At 39.0% G+C, this 20,264-nt stretch overlaps 1 protein-coding gene across 1 annotated transcript; it reads right to left on the bottom strand.

Moving 5' to 3' along the window:
• Positions 1-14,398: 14,398 nt before the first annotated feature.
• On the bottom strand, positions 14,399-17,987 carry LOC121262050 (probable E3 ubiquitin-protein ligase ZFP1). Its single transcript, XM_041164484.1, has 6 exons — positions 17,660-17,987; positions 16,264-17,071; positions 15,509-15,936; positions 15,210-15,374; positions 14,910-15,077; positions 14,399-14,732 (listed from the first exon to the last, which is right to left on the bottom strand). Exons 2-6 carry the CDS (start codon positions 17,060-17,062, stop codon positions 14,586-14,588), a joined length of 1,707 nt encoding a protein of 568 aa, XP_041020418.1. The 5' UTR covers positions 17,063-17,071; positions 17,660-17,987; the 3' UTR covers positions 14,399-14,585.
• Positions 17,988-20,264: the final 2,277 nt, after the last annotated feature.

Genomic DNA, 20,264 nt, shown 5'->3' with positions numbered 1-20,264 from the left:
TATATTTATATACTTGAAAACACGACGAGGTCATGCATGCACAATAAGACTTTTATGAGCGAAGTTGTTATTGAGATGGGTGAAGTTAAAGAACGGTGGTAGAATGTTGGTTAAGGCCTCTCTTCTTCCTGTAAGCACTTCCCACATTGGTTTTTGGAACTGCAAAGTTTTATATTCATTAGCGAACTACTGTTATATATATGTGTATATATATATAAAGAAAAGGAAGATTCGATAGGACCAAAAAGGCCTAAGTTTGCTTTGATTTGATAGGCCACATGTAAAACAAAAAAACCTACAGTCTACCATGAGCTTGCTTACGAAAAGCCTAAACCTTACTCGAAGAAGTAGGAGTCGCCATCATGAATGGATTTCAGTTATAGCAATGACTCTTGCTATCAAGAAGAGGAAGAGAGGAGATCGAAATAAGAGGGAAGAAGGCTAACCAATATTGTTCATCATCATTTAGCTATTGCATTTCTTTTTCTCGTTGTTCCTTGCTTCTAATGTAAACTATATACCATATTTTGATGGCTGAGTGACAAAGGAGAAGAGAGATAGAAAATGGTGGGATGGGTGAGAAAGATGATTAGTAATACACTTTGTGAACAAGGAATCGTCTTTCTCACAACAAAACTGGGAAGAATGTCGTGCATTCAACTTTTTGAGCCTCATGCACGTGCCAACTTAGTTAAGCCAAAAAATGCTGCATAAGAGAGAGGGAGGCTGGCCCCTGCCCATCTGGAGGTGCATGAATTTCGACAGCTCCTTCTGTCGTCAAAACTGAAAGGATGCCTTGCCCTTTTTTTAAAGAAAGGTTTAAAGCGCGAGCTAAAAAGATGATAGGTTGCAGCTCTTGCTCTCTCTTATGCTCTTCATCTAGTAAGATCTCCAAATCGTAAGACATTATTGCCTTCATGGAATTGGAGTATATTTCCATCACTTCAGCTACTAATAAGGGGACAAGACCTTACAACTAGATTGGAGATGGAACCCCTTTCTCTTACAGAAAAACAAGAGTTGGAACCTAAGAGAACTCAGTGCAGGGCTGGAATGGGAAGGCGCCTTAAGGCAACTTATAACAGTAGAAGTTAGAACAATCACAATCACCTACATCCTTTGAATCGAGTGTGGGACTTGAAGACTTTACCGCATTTCAGCCCCAGCTTAAGAATGTGTATAAGTCATTCTAAAGCGATCTGAGAGCTGCGATTCTTCCTGAATAGCCTAGATTCTCCCGTTGAGCCTCCTTGGACTACGTCTAACAAGCTATACCATATCCCAAAATTCTTCGCTTTGGGCTCCTCTGAAATACCCAAAAACTTCTTTATATTCATGTCAGGATTTCATTCTGATGAGGCCTCTTTGCTTCATTGGGTTAAGTAAATCAATAGTTCAAACCGCACTCAAAGGTAGGGCACTTCCCCTTTTTATAGGAACTTTTGTACCAGAAACAATGGTATCTCTAATTAAAGTGTAAGGAAATTGAACAAAGCATGGAAAAGGGTCAAACGCGGTCGCTAGCACAAGAATTTTATTGCATATTCAAGGATTCATTTGAGGGTCGAAAGGTTCAGGGTAGGAAGAACTACCCTTTTCACTCGCTTCTCGAAGTTGGATCTACGATTAAGCTCTTACCAAGTGCCAGCCTTTTTTTTGCCTTTTCCATCCGATGAAACTGAAGATGACACTTTAGCCAGTAGTGTAACTAGAACACCAAGAATAGTTATGCGGTCGGTAAACTATTTCTGCAGATAGCCTATAAAATCATATTTGAATACGGCTAAGTAAGTGAAGAAAATGTAAGGGAGCCCGTATTGCCGCGGAGCAAGAGCCGCGTCCACAGGAAAAGGGCAGGGTTTGAATTCAGACCTAACCAGACTCTTCATTGTTTGAGCTGCTCTCTCTGATGAAAGCAGTTTGATGTTTACTGTTTAGGCAAGAGAGGGTAGCCAGCGCATGAGGGATGGCTTTTCAAAGAGAGACTTTAGCGGGTCCATCCTTGTAATCAACATTGTCGTATAGTTCACGAATTGCCTTTCTATTCCAGAGTTTTAGAAGAAAAAGTAGATCTTTTGAACTAGTTATGGCAGCAGCAGCTTCTTGGCTACGCTACTTAACTATATAAATCCTTAATGGCAAATAATTATAAAGTAAAGGCTGATCAGGTTTACTTTCGTCTGATTGAAATTGAGTTGGATAGGTTGGTTTTGTTTACGACAATTGGAAACAGGCAAGATGGTGATGAATTGCTATTGGTCTAAACCTCTGAACAACGACTTATTGCAGCTGGATTTGAAGGAATAGAAATGAAAGTTGAATTCAACTATTCTAGAGAAGAAGAATATCACATATGAAATAACAAATATATGAAGATAGTAAATATGCTAGAAAGTAAACCATGAGCAGGTGCCGGTAATGTCATTTGGCGGAAGTTCCAACATAGGAAGGCACCCAAAGGTTTTTATTCCTCCACTTTATTCAATGTAATTCCTTTCTTCTTGGCTCTATATTAGGTTGTGGGGCCTGTCTCTCAGCATTGCTGGAGTTTGTATACAGTTTGGTGCCTGAAGCAGCATGCCCTTTGTTCTTTCAACTGGTTAGTACATATGTACGTTAGGGAATCGTAAGAGGTTTCCACAAAAAGACCCCTTGGTTCTGGCAAATGGATCACAATTAGGGTCCTGTCCTTAAGATTCAAATAAGAAAAGAGTTCCAAACCTTTATGTGTGCACTTTCATACAAGTGTTGTGTACAAGTTCCGGCCAGGATAATTTGGAAAGATCAAACCAATTTGAACCGCTCACATCACAGTAGTAGTAGTGTAAAGGCCATAAATCGGGGGGCCGATCTTACCTGCCCAATAAAAGGCTTGCTAGGTGATCGAAATCGCTCAGGTTGGTGAAGCTCCAAGCATGGAGAAAGTAGTAAAGCAAGGGGTAACAAAGCAAGAAATCAAGAAGTTTCTAAAGGTCATCAGGAAAAGTGAGCACATGGTAGTAGAGTATGGTTCTTGTGTAAAAGGAATACCCCAAGGCTGGTTTACGATTAGCTGGGTGGTTGCCTTTGGTGTCGAGTTGTTGGGACAGATCATTGGTTCAATTCAAAGGTTGGACATGGGTCCTCCACTTCGAATAATAAATGAATTTATTAAAGAGAATCTGATCTGACCAACAATAGGAAAAAACAGAGAAGAGAGCAACCCACATACCTCAAGAGCTATAAAATTGAATGCTATTAGTCAGAAGAATCATTTTGGATGCAATCGCATCTACCCTTCCCCTTAACTTAGCTTATAAGTTAGAGGATGGGATGGAACTGAAGAAAGCGAGGCCATATACTTTGTGTGGATTGAAAAGCAGCCTCGACCCTGAGAGAGCGAGCAGGAAGGAGAGAAAGAGCAGAAGCAGTAGCACTGACACCACTCTTAAAGATAGGGAACTCCAAGCCATCAACATTTGGGAAAACATACCTTGATGCAACCCTATTCGAATTTGAATCAAACTTATTCACCCTATACCCTGCAAGGAAACAAGACATTGTTTGCAAGTGGATTTACAAGATCAAGCATAAAGCAGATGACTTGGTCTACCACGCTATGAGCAAGCATGAGGGGATCACCTTTGATGATCATCTTCTGAATCTAGGTATCGTTTCACTTGTGCTTTTTTCAAGGGAAGCATTTCGCTCCTGCTTGAGTACTGAATTAGAGTAAACAACAATGTCGAATCAGGCGCCCCTTGCCTTGAAAGAATTGTCCCTTTTTTTTTTACTATATGAAATCCACACTTTGACACAAGTGAAAGTGATAGTCAGTATAGGAAGCACCCCTTCCAGTTCTAGTTTCCCGCTTCTAAGGGAGAGCAAGAAACAAAATCAAATGATTATTTTTTAATTGGCACCCCCTTTTGGGTATGCAAGTACTAAGAGATAAGTAGTAACTACCTAAAGCAGACTGCTTTCATTGGCCCCAGAGAACTAGAACTACCAACAAAGGAAGGATGGGAAGAGCTGTTCTAACAAGTCCTCGACCGATTTTGAAATTCTCAAATGAGACGACTTAGCTGCATTCTTGGCTCTCTAGTTAAGCCACTTTTTCCTGCTGAACAACTGCAACAACTTCATTCGACCACTGGCTCGAATTCGCTCCATAACTAGTAGTGTAGTGAAGTCCTTGTGAAGGATCTCTGATCAGGGCGCGAAGGTGCCAGAAAATCCATCAGGTTCTGGAAAGCTATGATTTCATACTATAAATTCTAGTTCATGGCTTCATATGTACCAAGTGACTATCGGTCCATTCCGATGCTGCTCCAGAAAGAGGGTTTTATGGAGGGAGGGGGAAGGCTTGGGCCCAATACCCACGTTGAATGAATGTATCTTCGTTCCTACATGGTATATGGATAGGCCAACTATTTGGATCATAATAGTTCATACTCTCGCCAATTAAGGCAAATTCTGCATTCCATGAAAAAACATAGCATGACGTGATGAAGTATTGGTCTCAAATCAAGTGCCACCTTGCTATCATGAAAATGCCAGTTGTTACCATAGTAGCTGCATGAATCGAAGTGGATACTGAACTCGGACCTGAGGCCAACCAAGAGGGCTATCTTAAAGGGGGAAGAAAGAATATCATCCAAGGGGACTGAGGCTTGGGACGCTCGTGAGGTGCTTATTATAGGGTTATGGATACAACCCTTCATAGCACCTCAACCGAAGGAAGGAAATCTAAATGTTAATGGTTATCCATTCGACTCGAGGCTAGGTCTTACTTATACTTAGTAGAACCCTAGCTCTCTATTTCATATCCAAATCTGGTCACTGGTATAGATGATGAACCTGCTTTCGTCCCTTATCACACTGAAAAGCATCTCTATCTCTTCCCTTTGTCGAAAGGTTGCTTTTTAAATTGTATAATATAAGGTTGCTTTCCTCCCTTATACGTTAGCACTTTAGTTTTCAATACCTGGCTTTGGATGTTAAGGCTTGCGAAGGACACTTCGATAGTGCAATTTTTCTTTCCAAGATATTTCCGGTCTCAATTGATATTTAGCCACGATCAATCTACATTTGTGCTCTAGTATATTTTGCTTCTCCAACATGTTACTGAGTGTCTGTTGTTCACGTATGTTCTCCTCACTCCAAGCTACCAATCCAGCTAGAAAGTCAAGCCAACAAGATTGATTGTGTTAGTGCTCTATACTTGATCTGTCTGTCTTCTATTGTTACGAGAAATCCCTTCCATCCTGATCAAATCAACTCATGAATACGTTGCTAGTGTTCGCCAGATCCAAGATATGGAACCAAACCAAGTCTTGAAAGTCTTCCTCAAGAGATCAGAAAAATACGCAGACGAATTTACTAAAGTATAGGTTGAATGTTTCTGTGGGTTTTGGACGAAGCCAAGCCGATACATACAATAGGCGAAGGAAAGACCCCTTCCCCCCCATTCATAGCGCCTGGGGAACAACGAAGCCAAGCCGATACATACAATAGGCGAAGGCAAAAGAAAGGAACCAGTAAACAAGCAAGAGAGCTAAGTAGAAATTGAGATTGATAGTTGCTTGCTTTCGTTCCTTTAATCTCGAATGCTGGTTCAGTAATAGTTCAAATCCTTCTATTGTCTAGTGCATTAAAGTGGCATGTCTTACTCTAGGCCGGAAAGGCTAGACCATAAATACAAAAGTAAGATACGTGCCCGTGCTAGAATGTACAGTGGAACTTCTAATTTATGTGGTTTTGGGCTCATGCTTTTTCTTCCCTCCCCTTATTGTTTAAGGCTTCTCCGGGTTCAAAGTGCCACCACCTTTGAGCCCGAGTTCCATATGAATGAAATTCTCCACCTTGCCTAAGGATTAACACCATAAATTTGGTCTTTGAACTATGGTGTTCTCGGTGTGAACATTTGGCGCTGGAATGAGCTTCAGTGCCACTTACGACTCCCACTCTGCTTTTTAGGGCGACAGGCTCAATACATGCGAGGTTAAGTCAGGCACCATTCTTGTGTTAGCAGGGGTCACTCACTTTTGACAGTTATACTATTTCAGAAGATGATCTAGAATTTGGTCAATCACGTTTATTATACGTGGACAATAGAGTGGTTGTACCAGCCAAAACTCATCTACGGGAGCTCCTTGGGCATAAAATCTTGGAACTCCTCGGATGCCCAATACCAAAGGACAGAAGACCCATTATGGATGACAGATAGATGATAAAGCACCTATTTTCATTGGAAGCAGTGGAAGCAGTGTCGGTCCTTTGAACCGACCGCTTCTCTATCTCAACCTCCCCATTTTGAGACCTATTTCCTCCTTGCTTTCGACTTAGTCCTTCCTTGAACCTTTGCGACCATCCTTTGGTAGATAAGCTCGCCTTCTTGTTATCCAAAAGTCGATCGAACCGGGCGAGCTCCTACCCCGGAACTGAGCTTGGGATTTCCTTCAGCGAGTTCAATGAAGTGTTGTGAAGGTAGCCTTAGGTAAGGAGCTGAAGAGATAAACGAGTCTCCTCCCTCTCATGCTAGAATTTGCTCATAAATCCAATTTGTTCTCCTGGAAATCACTTCCATTATAATGCAAAAGAGATTCCTTTGCTGCGATAGTTACTTAAAAGATATGGGAGTAACTTTTTCTGGGAGTACTATTCTCTATTGTGGGGCTCCCTGACGATCTTGAACCCTAAAAAAGTGATGGGTATGTGTGTTCTTTCTTAGCACTCTTTTTCTTTTTTATGCCAACCTAAAAAGCGAAGTGATCTTTGGAGGCAAGAGTGTAACTAAGAGTGTTTTCACCATAAGCAACCGCAACTAAAAGTTTAAGCTATTTGTTGTTTTATCTTCCCTGAGGATAGACGAGCGTAGCGAAGAGATCACCGATTCGTTCTTCTAGTTTCAGAAAGAAACATCAACCTTTGGCTTAGAGCTATGTTATAGGGATGAAGCCAATCTTGCCCTTGTCCAATTACCATTTTGAATGGGGTAGAGGCTTGGCTACAGGTGGGCCCTGAAACACAAAGCTGATGGCTCTATCGAGAGGGCTCAGATTGAAAACCCAAAAAAATAAAGAGCTTTTTCAATAGTTAAGAAAGTTAGAGAATGCTCTGCCATATTGGTAATTTCGGCAAGACTTGATCTGAATCGTAGTTCAGATTCAAGTCGATTCAGTGAAGGCAACCGCGAATGGCGGCTGTTCGCTCTTTGATTAGTGATTCACTTGCCACTTGAATATTTTGAGGTTCTAGTAGACATCTTGTGTGTAAAGTGGCTGCTATGCTAATCTCGTTAGGCCACCCGAACCCATCGCACCTTTGTCAGAAGGAGACAAATTCCTTTCTGATAATAAAGATACTAATCCAGTCTTCCCATTCATTCCCAGTGGATCCTTCTTCTCCTAAAGAATTGAACGAACCAAGTTCACCTATACGAGAATGATAAGAGAAATGAGCTTACCTAAAAAGCATTTGGGCGCTCTATGTAGGATGTAGACTCCATCAGATACAGATCGATTTCTTTCTGATGGATCAAGAATAGGTAGTTGTCTTATCAATAAATAGAAATAGGATAGTTTCCCTTATTATTGATGGATTGTATTACAATGCATCTGACTCCTTTGAGGTCTTGTTGTAGAGTAGGCAACAACTCTTGCATGCACTGTACAAATTAGGCACATTTAGGTACTAAAAAGTAGAAAAGCAGACGATCCACCACACTTCCCTAACTAGACTTGTGGAGTGAATGATTTTGTTAAGGATCTAATTTTTGGTATCCTAAGTTTCAGTGTAGGTTCTCTTCCGATCAGGTACCTTGGTGCCGACCTTATCCTCTACTTCTTGAAATCTATAGCTTTCATTTGTATCCTCGGGTGTCTCCATTATGAGGTGCCAAACTGTAGTAAGATGTTATACTATACTATGATGATGGCTCCAAACAGTATCAAAAGTGGGTGCGGGAAGGAAGAGGTCTTATGTGTATTGACTGTTAAGTGTCGAAAGCTGAGGATCCATAGTCCCTAAGATCATAGCCTGAAATGGAACTTTCATGCTGGAGATAGAACTAGCATGAAAGTCAATCTATTATGACCAACGTGGTTTTTCGTATTTCATTTTCTGACCTTCTTTTTTAGATAGAATCTTCAATGAGTGGAAACAAGCAACCTTACTAAGAAAGGTGCTTGTAGCTCGGCAAAGCCTACCAATGAACTACAAATGCGTAAGTGAGTTGAGTGGAGTGAAGATTCGCACCCCAACCTAGAACCGCAAATTGAACTGACTGAGCACTACTTCGTTCCCACAAGATCTCTTTTTTTTTTTTTTTTTTAACAGCTCCTGGCCTCGATGGTTTCAATGCTCTTCTCTTTAAGAGCCAAAAGTCGAAATGAAATTGTTCCCAAACTTGATGACAAAGGGACCAAGAGGGTGCCAATTGTCATGCCAAAGTACTAAAGGATTCCTTCAAGAATATTGAGTTGAACCCCTTTAAAGATAGGGAAAATATTTTTCCCCAAGTTGTTAAAATGACCACACATTCTTGCCTTGGCTGCAATAAAAAAGTGGCCCTTATTTCAATCTGGCATCACCACAGCCCACTTGGTTTTCTCACTCCTTGCGCCTCTCAAAAAAGGCTTAGTCATTTCCTAGCAAATGGCATTTGAGTTTTCTCCCCCCTCTTTCAATCGACACACTTGACGCAGATAGGCTCCGGCAAGCGGACCCTTTCTATTCCTTGGCAAGCAAACCGTGGGATCGGAATTGAGTGCTCGACCGAGCCTAGCTTTCAACTCAGACTAGCTTTCCCAAGTGCACAACAAGGATAGGGCCCCCAAGAAGAGCTAAACTCATACTTCTATTGATTGATTGATGTTCGAACCAGAAAGCTCCTCAAAAAGAGTAATCGTCGTGCCGTGAACTGAAATCGTATTGTATGTTAGTTAGAGAGGTTGGCGAGCTACTATGATCTATAGATTCCCCCCATCTATATCCAATCCCAACAAGAATATAAACGAGTCGCTTCTAGCTTGGCTTGTAGATGTAGTCTTTTAGCTTATGTAGTGGTCAGCTTTCCTACACACACAACATATGGGACTTCCCATGCTAAGTTGTTCCAATCTCTATACTAAGTAACTGAACTCAGCAATGCTGCTATGAGCTAGATTTGCTTTGAATGTCCCACTGATTGACTACATCTATCCTGAAAGAGAGGTCTTTCTTTCTGGTTATGAAATCGCTTAGATTAAAAAGCAAGTAGATGATGCCATAAGTCAAACAGGCGGGTGAGGCAAGAGTCCTTCACTGCACTCACTGGAGAGAAGGGATCATATAAATGTTAAGGAGTACTCAGACTTCCCATTTAAATTCCTCTCTTTGCGAGAGAAGGTCTTGCTTTTCCAAGACCGGTCTAAGCAGGAAATCAACCGAAGTCCTAAGTCAAAGTTGGCATCGCCGTCCCCCAGCCCAGCCGCTTACTCTGTCTCATCAACAACATAGGTTATATGGGGAATGAAATGATCCACTCGGCCAGTATGAATCATAGTAGACTCGAGGGGAGAATGGGTCTCCTTGCTTGAGGCCCGTCCCTCCCAGAGGTTTGGAACCCTTCTGTTGAGCACTAATTCTATATATTAATGCCATCCTCATTGGGCTTGCCACCTTCCTTGACTAAACCTTTCCTAGATCAATAGAATGGGAGCATCACGACAGAGAATTAATAAGTGAGCGGATACCAGCTCGACTCCAAGCTCTTGGGCAACTGTTCAGCTCCTTGGCATTCTTTAGACCAAACAACATCACCTTGTAATAGAATGTGCCCTCTTATCTGATATGTTGATAAACGCACCTTGGCTGCTACGCTCCCTGCGTGTAATAGCAAGAGAGATTGGTCATCAAGATGATGCCCACTAGACTCATTTGCTTCAAGCATCTCAATCAGCTGCAACTTTTTCCTCAAAGCCTCTCTCTCTCTCTCTCTCTCTCTCTCTCTTACTGATTAATCTCCTGAACCTTCAGTGAACTGCTGACATTGGATGTGAAGGGAGGTCGGACGAGGAGTGGTGACCTTTATACGTAAAACCTTGATGGATTCCCCTTCCTCTTCTATCCTCAATACTAGAGATGAACCTAGAGATGAACAATCTTTCCTCTTTGATTATGCATGATTTACTAGGGTTGTTTTCCTTTCTTGGGAGTTAAGCTCAGGGAGAGGTCTATTCTCTCACTTGGTTGAAGAAGATGTTCTCAATCAATTCTTTTATGCCTCTCTACGGGATTGGAAGAAGGGGCTTTCGCCCAAATAAGATAGCGCAAAATATGCTTAGCAACTTGAAGATGAGTATCACGATATGAGTGCAAGAACTGACAAACTTGTTGCACTGCTAGTAGTGCACATCCATTTAATTTGTTAATTACTTGGAATGAAATGGAGTCTCTAGCTACCAAAGCCAAGATATCGGCACAAGATACAACTCCTTTACATTCCTTTCAACTTCTGCTTTGATGTCATCGATAACATCGAACCTGACAAAGTTTGGTTCGGAATTGCCTCCTTCCGTGCAATGTTATTTGTTAAAATAAATTAATGCCATTGTTATGTCTATTTTAATCATTTTCTTGCATGTTTATGTAGCGGGGTTAATGTTGAACAAGTATAATATTGTTATTGAGTCATTTTAAGAGCTAATTTATGTAAGACATTGAATATGGAAGGTTCTAGGTTGGCTAGAGAGGAGACCCACGAAATTCCCCTTCTTGTTCTCCAAGAGTCTATGTTTTTGGGTTTTTCCTTCTTTCAAGAGAGTACATCTTCCATGTGTTAAGACAAAAATTTCCTTAAACAAAATCTCTCTATCTCATTTCATATGTCAATGTATTGGTATCAGAGCAAGGTTCGAATAAAAAGTTGGCTAAGCGTGAAGATTTGTTGCGAGAAAACCAACTCCGAAGAAGACAACAACAATGACAAGTAAAGCAATCAAAATATAGGAGCCCAATAACCATCATTTCCTCTTTTCAATGGAGAAAGTTATAATTTTTGGTATGTGAAGGGGTAAGAACTATTTTTCTTTCATATGATCTTTGGGAATATGTAGAAGATGGGTACAAAGAACCGGTAGATGCCATAGCTTTGACGAATGCTCAAAAGGAACAATTGAATGAGCATAGGAAAAAAGATGCAAAAACCTTAACCTTGATTCAACAAGGTGTTGCTGACACAATCTTCACTTCCACATAGGTAAAAGAAGCAATCCTTAGCATGAATTCAATGAGATCTCCAGGTCTCGATGGGTTCTCAGCAGGTTTTTATTAACAGCATTGGCAGACATTAAGCAATGGAATTTGTGAAGTTGTAACATTGGCCTTAAATACTAAAAACTAGGACAGGTCAATCAATGATACATACTTGGTTCTCATACCAAAGAAGAAAGATCCAACACAAGTCTCTGAGTATAGGCTAATTAGTTTATGTAATGTTATTTACAAGGTCATGTCAAAGGTGCTAGCCAATAAATTAAAACTTTTTTTGCCAGAAATTATCTCAACAACTCAAAGTGCTTTTGTGCAGGGGAGACAAATTGTTGATAATGTTATAGTAGCATTTGAAGTCCTACAATCTATGCATTGCAGATTAAAAAGGCTCAGAGGGTTATATGGCTGTAAAACTGGACATGAGCAAGGCATATGACAAACTAGAATGGAGCTTTATAGCAGCTGTTATGGGAAGCATGGATTTTGCAAATAGATGGATACAACTAATTCTCAATTGTATAAAAACAATTTGTTACTCTATTCTAATTAATGGGACCCCACAGCCTGCTTTTAAACCCTCGAGGGGCATAAGACAGAGTGATCTATTATCACCCTATATTTTCATTGTATGTTCAGAGGTGCTCAATCAAATACTCAACAAGGCAGAGAGGATGAGACTCATTTCTAGTTTTCCAATGGCAAGGGGACAACTTACAATCAACCATCTGCTTTTTGCAAATGATAGTTTATTATCTTGTCAAGCTTCTCCTATTGAATGGAGTAGATTACAGTTTCTGATTGATCAATATGAAGTTACTTCAGGTCAAAGATTGAATAAAGAGAAATCGTCTATTTTCTTTAGCAAGAACACAAGCAATGACACAAGAGAAACCATTCTAAGCATTGATGGTATTAGACCAACCAATTCTTATGACAGCTATCTAGGATTACCTACTTTGGTTGGAAAATCCAGAATTAAATCTTTTAACAGTGTGCTTGATAAAGTGAGGAGCAAATTGAACAACTGGAAACAAGAATTTCTTTCGAGAGCAGGTAAAGAAATCCCACTTAAATCAGTCATTTAGGCAAAACCAACCTACTCAATGGGAGCCTTTAAGCTGCCCAAAGGTTTGTTGAATGATCTAAATAAGCTGATGAAAGGATACTGGTGGGGTCAAATAAATCAAGAGAGGAAACTCAGCTGGATCAAGTAGAGTCAAATGGGGAAATCTAAAGCTGAATGAGGTTTGGGGTTCAGAGATTTCGAAAACTTAAATCTAGCTTTGTTAGCAAAACAAGCTTGGAGGATACTACAACACCCCAACTCATTAGCAACACAGATTTTACATCTCAAATATTTCCCTAAATCAGACCTTTTCAATGCTAAGCTGGGTAGTAATCCATCTTATATCTGGAGGAGTATTCTAGCAGCTAGACCTTTGCTCAAAGAGGGAACCATATGGAGGATAGGAAATGAAAATCTATCAAAATATGGTTTGATAAGTGGTTTCCAAAACCCACCTCATTCAAACCTCAAAGTGGCCTAACTCTAATGTTTTCAGAAAATAAGGTTGAGGATCTCATTAACCAAGACACAAGGGAATGGAATCCAAACCTGATCAATGCAGTTTTCTCTAAGGAAGAGGCAAAAACTATAAGACAAATACCTCTCAATCAATGTAACAGGCCTGATAAACTAATTTGGAGAAGCACTGCATCAGGAATTTTCAATATCAGAAGTGCATAATACTTGCAAGGGGAAATGCAAGAAAGAAAAAAGGGGCAAAGTTCACAAGGTCTACAACATCGAGAAAAGTGGACTAGAATTTGGAATCTACACATTCCTCCTGCTACAAAAAATTTCTTGTGGAGAGCTTGCCTTAATATTCTTCCTACTAAGGTTAATCTTTGCAAAAAGGAGATCTTGACTGACAAAACATGTCCCTTATGTTTAAGTGAACCTAAAACCACTGAACACATATTATGAGAATGCATTTTTGTAGCTGACATTTTGGGTCAAAGCTCAAAGCATATCCAAAAGAGTAAGGCATCCTGTCAAAGTTTGAAGATGCTAATGGCAGACATGTTCAACAAGCTTGAAAAGAATGAAATGGAAGAACTAACTCTGATTTTGTGGAACATATGGTGGAGAAGGAATCAATATGTTTTTAACAATATTCTCATTGATCCTAACACAGCCCTACATAAAGTTCATCAAATGCAACAAGATCTTGCAGGATTCGAATCCAGGTCTCTTAACAAGACTCGAAGCAATACAAATAGAATTGCTACTTGGGAAACTCCTCCACCAAGATTTTGCAAAATAAATTGGCATGTGGCTGTTGACAAATTGAACTACATGATTGGCATAGGGATTGCAATTAGAGATGAGGAAGGAAATTGCTTGGCTACCATGAGGAAGAAACAATCACTTTGTCCTAACCCTTTTAATAGCTGAAGCAATTGGAGCACTAATAGCAATAAACTTTGGGATTGAGCTGGGTATGAGAAGGGTTATATTAGAAGGTGATTCCAAAGAAGTTGTTATGAACATTCAAGAACAAAAGGAAGATGAGAGTTACTTTGGGATGATCATCTCGGATATTAGATCAAGGATCAATTGTTTTGATGTGTGTATTGTTAAATATGTTCATAGGGAAGCCAATGTAATAGCACATAAACTAGATAAAAATGCACTGAATGCACAAGAGTGCATTGTGGAATTTGAGGAAACTCCACACACGTACTGTTTTAGCAGTTTGTAATTGTTTCAGTTATATGAAAAGTGTTCTTTTCCAAAAAAAAAAAAAAATGGGGAATGAAGAATGATGGACTGGTTTTCTCAGAGTGCACGGAATTGTGTTCTCAAGAGTTTCCAGTTGAAAGTTCTAGAATAGCAAAACCTGCCAAAATTACATACGGTCTGATAAAAGCATAGTCCCAAATGTAGTCTAAACTCGCAAAGTCAATTAAGCAATTACAAAAGCATGTATATGGATATTCAGGGCTAAAAAAGATTCATGCAAACTCATGATATACCGCCATGGACATTGATTAGAAAAGCTTAAATCAATTCATCAACAAATACCAATGGATTTTCATTGCGATCAGGTTCATTACATATGATAGAATAAAGCATACAGAGCATACTGTTTTTGTTTAGGCACACTCACACGAGAAAGTGCGTACAGTTTTCCAGAAACCAGCCAATAAATGAGTGGGGCAATGTAACTGTTAGTCCTACGCGCTAGTACACGTTCAAAATATCAACTTGTTACTGCAGTGAGCTTTAAAGTGAAAATACAAATGGAAAAGTTTTTCACTTTAATCTTCCAACTCGCACCCCATTTCTATGCATCCTTCCTTCCTGTGGTCAGTGCTTCAGATTTGCATATGGGGCAGACATTCCTAACGAGCAGCCACTTCTTTAAGCAATCCGCATGATACTCATGCCCACAATCAAGAAGTCCTATATTCTCTTGGTTCTTGTATTCATCCTGCAAATTCATAAGAACCTATATTTTTAGTAGGAAACTGGATTAATTTTAACCTAAAGACTAATCCAATATTCTGGATTGCTTTGAGTTGTACGTGATAATGTCGGGAAACATAGCAGCAAGATGAGCAGATACAATTTAAACTTAACTCTCACTTGACAGTAGGTTTTAAGGTACCTGACATATAACGCATAAATCAGCTTCCTGATCCTCACAAGTTGCCTCCTCCAGATTGTTAATGGTAGCGAATGATTCATAAGTTTTTGTCCTTAATTGACTTGTGATCACTTCCATCGACAACCCAGTGCTTATTTTCCCAATCTGTTCCCCCAATGCAAGCAGTTCCTGAGGGAATAAAAAATTTCCAGTTAAGAAGTTTTTATAGAGGTCTACAAATTTGTACAGATTCAAAATATGGAGAACATGACCAATTTTTCAAACCTAAAGGACTATCACCATGCAACTCTCCTTGTTTCAATTATCTATGCCAATATAGTTTTCCTGGTAAGGATTATACGTAATTAGATGTCCTGAGCGTACCTCATAAGACACGTGCTCTTCAACATCCAATCGTGTGTCTCTGTTATGGTCCATCAGGTTCACCACCTGATAAAATTCTGGCAGATCTATCACGGCAGTTTCCTACACATTAACCAGGACAGTTTATCCAACTTATCAAAACAAGTAACATGAATAGTCACTTCCATAAATAAAAAACCACCACTTATTTTCAGAAAAAAGTGAAATAAGAAGGGCACAATAGAAGAGAATACTACATCAGCCTGTAGAACTCTCAAGTGTGGCAAGCTGTGTTGTCTAAGAGTTGCCTCAGGCACAAATCCCCTTCTGTGAGGATGATATATCTGAAGTCCAGTTGATTGAACAGATACAGGATGCCTATGACCCATCTCCAAACTGTTATGAGCAGGACGCAGAGCGCTGCGCGAAGGATTTGTAGGAATTCTATATGAAGCTGCAGCCACTTGGGGGTGAGAATTAATATTCTGGCCTCGCACTCCTTGCATTGGCAGGTTTGGATGATGATGATTGTGGTGCCGGTGGTTGATGGGAGGAGGATGCGGAAAACTAGGAGAACTACTGCTGCCAGCTGTCTCATGGTATCTCTGCATGCCAATGCTCCGGGTATCCATAGAACCTCCATTGACATTGCTGCCCGTGATAACTGTGAAAAAAAAAATGGTATCTAATTAGTGGAAAATAGCTTAGTAACCATAACATAAGCTGGATTTGTCGCAACAGAGATCTTCTCAGGAAACAGACACTTTAGAGTTATCTTTGAATGGTAACAACCATGCTTATCAGAATAGGATTTGACTAATCTACACGAACCCAATAGAACTGCTTTCACAATTTTTAGGGGAGAGACAAAATCCACAAAACAAATTCAAAAGCTTTTTGCTAATTCTATCATGTAAGCCTAAAAATAGCTTGTTGCAGATCAATGAGAAATATGAGCTTCCTGACATTAAATTACTACCATTGGTAATGAATTAGGGAATAAATGATTTACCATGCACGTAGGGTGTTGCAGAAGCCTGGTTCCAGGATGAAGTACCCCTATCACCAAGATGACTACTCAACTGTTGGTCCAACGAGAGAGTACCAGCTGGTTGAATATACTGAACCGTATTATTGTCTTGAATCAATTGAGTATGATCATGGAACCTAAGAAAATCCATCCCAGTAAAGCTTGATCTGTTCCTCAAACTACTTGGGTGTCCTACTCTTATGATTGATGGAAAACGAGGCCCTCTATACTCAGGCAGGGCAAAAGGTGCAGAATCAATCACAAGAACTCCTTCAGGATGCCTATTATTTGAGGGGGCAACTGAAGAACTAAAGCTTGACGAGGAATTACCATGTTGAAAACTACCAGAAATTCCTTCAGAATATTTTCTCTCGCGTGGAACCCTGACATCATCCCTGAAGTGAAAGTTCCTTCCATGCTCATCTGCAGAACCGCCAATGACTCCATAATTGCTGGAAGATGACAACTGACTGGAGGCCCCAAATGAAGGTGTCATGTCAGAAGACTCAGAACAACGAAAGTTGGTTGCAGGTGCAACACCTAGATTATGATGATGCTGAATTTCATTGAACTGCGTCATCCCAGGGTTTATGACATTGTCACAGTGGTCTACTACAAATTGGGCGTCGACATTAGCTGCGTTATCTGAAGCTGATGCCATTGTTCTGATATTAGGTTGTGTAAAGGATGCAGGGTTCTCAGGACGGATATAATTCTGGCCATGTCGACCCCATTCAAAATCAGTCATCTGATTAGTGCATAGCTTATTTCTTTGCCCCATGTTCTATACCTGCTGTCAAGCCACAGTACTAACAAAAATTAGTCTGGTCAGGGGAATAATATACCATCATAACAGCAATAACATTGATAAATATGTACGGTTTCAACACAGAACAAAAAAACTCGTGTTTTTATTTAACTTAATAGGGGATGGACCATATGACAATCTAAATTTTCGTAAGCATGTTATAGCTTCCGGTAAAGCATTCCAAGTTCTACACCAATAATATGGTACAAGGAACTCAATCTACAAGGACGCTACCATGTTAAATCGGCTTTGAGAGAGAGAGAGAGAGAGAGAGAGAGAGAGAGAGAGTTCTGCAGACATGAGTCTACAATGGCATCAAGAACCCCAACGGTATATAAGCAACAGTTAAAAAAAGACACGCTTCTGAAGTATCTCGTCAAAATCAATATGAGGAGCATCCATAAAGATCTTGCTCTCTTTAGTACTCTGGAACCGATCCTAAATCCTTTACTTTCTCCTCTACAATCTACCAACCCCATGATGAGTTCTCGCATGAATAAACTTTGAAAAAGAATAAATCTTTTACACTGTATCAAACCAAACAAGCGAATACCCAGAAGAAAAATTTACCGATAACAAAAGTTTTCCCTCGCTTTCAACCAACCAATGCCGAAGAGAGATGTAAACCAAGAAAGCTGAGCGGCCGTGCGCCGGTGCTTTTTATTTTTACTTTTTGAGACCTCTGCGTCGGTTCTGGAAGCTAATGGCTTGAGACGCCGCAGAAGCTAGGTGCTTTGCTTTTTCCTCGACAACTACGACGATGTTGATCTGATGGGGTTAGCGGCATGTGTTTATATACTGCAACAAAATGCATGCAGAGAAGGTTTCCTGTCGATTTCGGGTTTCGTGGAGCGAAAGTATTACCGTTTGAGTGCGGGTTTTATAATTTCCAACTTAAAAAAAGAACACAAAAAACCCTTGTCCGTAGGATTGAGATCTTGATTCTTGCTGGATCAAATCCCATGACTTTCCGTGATTTTTGTAAAATAAGAGTTGTTTTGATTGCTCCGGAGATGGGGTATACGTACCATAATGTCATGAAAGGTCCATGGGAAGCCTGGAAGTAAAAAATCCAACATTTTAATTTTGTCACTTTGCACCTAATTAGTTCTCTATTAAGTAAGGGTAAAGTAGTAAAAGTAAGAGATATTCAGATTGACTCGGGGATGGGACATATTGACTCGCTCAAAAATAAGTAACACAAAGGCTATTACAAATGTAGGAGGATGTTGTGTAATAATTAGAAATAAATTCTTAGATCGTCTTCTCATAGAAAGTTACTTAACATCAAACTCGTTTAAAATGGTGAAAATATTCACAAAGAGAAAATAAAAATGATAGTATGTGCAATGAATGGAAGAGTGCGACAAGAATGAAAAGGGCACTAGTCATAGACTAGATTCATAGTTTTAGATTTTTGAGTGTTGAAATGAAATGTAAAAATAACTAACAAATTGAAATTAACAATAAAAAAAAATCAAATAAACTAAACAATTTTAATTAATATGAAAATTAAACAATAAAACAAAAATTATTTAAGTCCTAATTAAGCTTTAATCGATCTAATATGCAATGGAACTGAGAGATTAATAAAACCAATATAAGAATTAAACTAGATTAGAAAGTAATTGACAAAATACGAACTGAAAATTGAAAAGTCCCAAAATCAAAATTCTAGGGTTCATCCTTGTATTCAAATCACAAATTCTCAAAATTAATCCATAGCAATTGTAATCACTGTTAAATAAAAGCTTAAAGAAGCGAGAAAAATAAATAACACGAAGTAAATAAACACCAAATAAAATGCCCAAAAGTCTAAGCCAAATATCTCAAAAATATTCCATAAACTTTAAATTGAAATTAAATAAAAAGTAGGAAATGAAAAGAGCAAGCCAAATAAATGGAAATGGATGTGGTAGGCAATGAATGAGAAGGCTGGAGCGGTAGTTGGACCCCAAGGGAATTCTTCAAATGCACGGCCTGCTCTGCAAAAAGTCTTCAATTTCGTGCTAATGATATGCTTAAATAGGGTAGGAAAGAAACCCTAATGTTTTCATATTCTCGCACACAAAATCGCTTAAATTTTAGGACTCAACTTGGCAGTCACGTACGCACTTCAGGCGTTCGAATTTTTAGAGACAACTTTGTAGCTCTTTAAGATAGATTTCCAAAAGCATAAGAATCGTATCAATCCGATATTTAAACGGAAAGTTATGATTAAAATACAAAAGTGTGTCCATTTTGTCTCCTAAAGCATTTTGAACTCTGATCTGAATTACTCTTAAACGTCATCATTATCCTTATTTGAAGAGTCCTACACTCGTTGAAAGTTCTTAGATTGTTCTAACGTCTTTCCCACTTGAAAGTCCTTTAAATTTGAAATTAGAAATAAAATAATATAAATTAAAAATAAAATAAAATAAGAATAATAGAATATCAAAAATATATTGTGCATGTGAATGAACATTGTCTAATTAAATCACAAGTTAGAAAATTAAGCATAAATCATGCTATTAATCAATTTAAATCACAACTCGGATTTATTCATCTTAACCATTTATTCATCTAAAACTAATAATAATGTAATGAAATAAATAAAATATATTGGTTCTAAATGTATAAAATATGCAATAATTCAGCTTAACCACACCCCCAACTAGCGTTTTGCTAATCTTTGAGCAAAATAGTGAAAATTAATTGAGATGAATATTGCATAAAGATCGAAATCCAAACAGAAACAATCAAACATAATTCTGAATTCTCACAAAAGTGACACGTTGCTACTCAACCCCCAAGAGGTATACCCACCAAGACTATTTCAACAATCTTTCATATAGAATTGAGGCAAATGTCCCAGAACTCAAATGTGTGTGTGGAGCTAAACTGGTTGTGTTCCTCATTACTAGCCATGATTTGTCATAAGATTTTTCAACCTTAAAATTAATCATTGTTGATTTTAACTACCTCAAAGTCCAAGGTACTAGCAGTTTTCACGCCAGCTCTGTTTTTAAAGGTTGAACACTCAACCCTCAAAGTCTTGGATAACTATTTCTAGCCCTTTACTTAGGAAAGCTCACTAAGTCGCATTTATCCTTTTTTTTTATTCTTTTTTTATTCTTTTCAAATCTATTTTCGTTTCTTTTTTTTTCTTTTCCTTTTTTTTTTTTGGGAAAGC

This window comes from Juglans microcarpa x Juglans regia, chromosome 4S (assembly GCF_004785595.1).
Source record: "Juglans microcarpa x Juglans regia isolate MS1-56 chromosome 4S, Jm3101_v1.0, whole genome shotgun sequence".
Taxonomy (NCBI): domain Eukaryota; kingdom Viridiplantae; phylum Streptophyta; class Magnoliopsida; order Fagales; family Juglandaceae; genus Juglans; species Juglans microcarpa x Juglans regia.
This window is presented reverse-complemented; position numbering and strand designations above follow the sequence as displayed.

Excerpts from the sequence above, each read along its gene's own strand:
- LOC121262050 (XM_041164484.1), bottom strand. The coding sequence starts at position 17,062 with ATGGGGCAAAGAAATAAGCTATGCACTAATCAGATGACTGATTTTGAA. Across the intron at positions 15,937-16,263 it reads TGCAACACCCTACGTGCATG|ATACCATTTTTTTTTTCACA; the intron begins GTAAATCATTTA and ends TCCACTAATTAG. Across the intron at positions 15,078-15,209 it reads ACTATATTGGCATAGATAAT|GAACTGCTTGCATTGGGGGA; the intron begins TGAAACAAGGAG and ends TTATTCCCTCAG.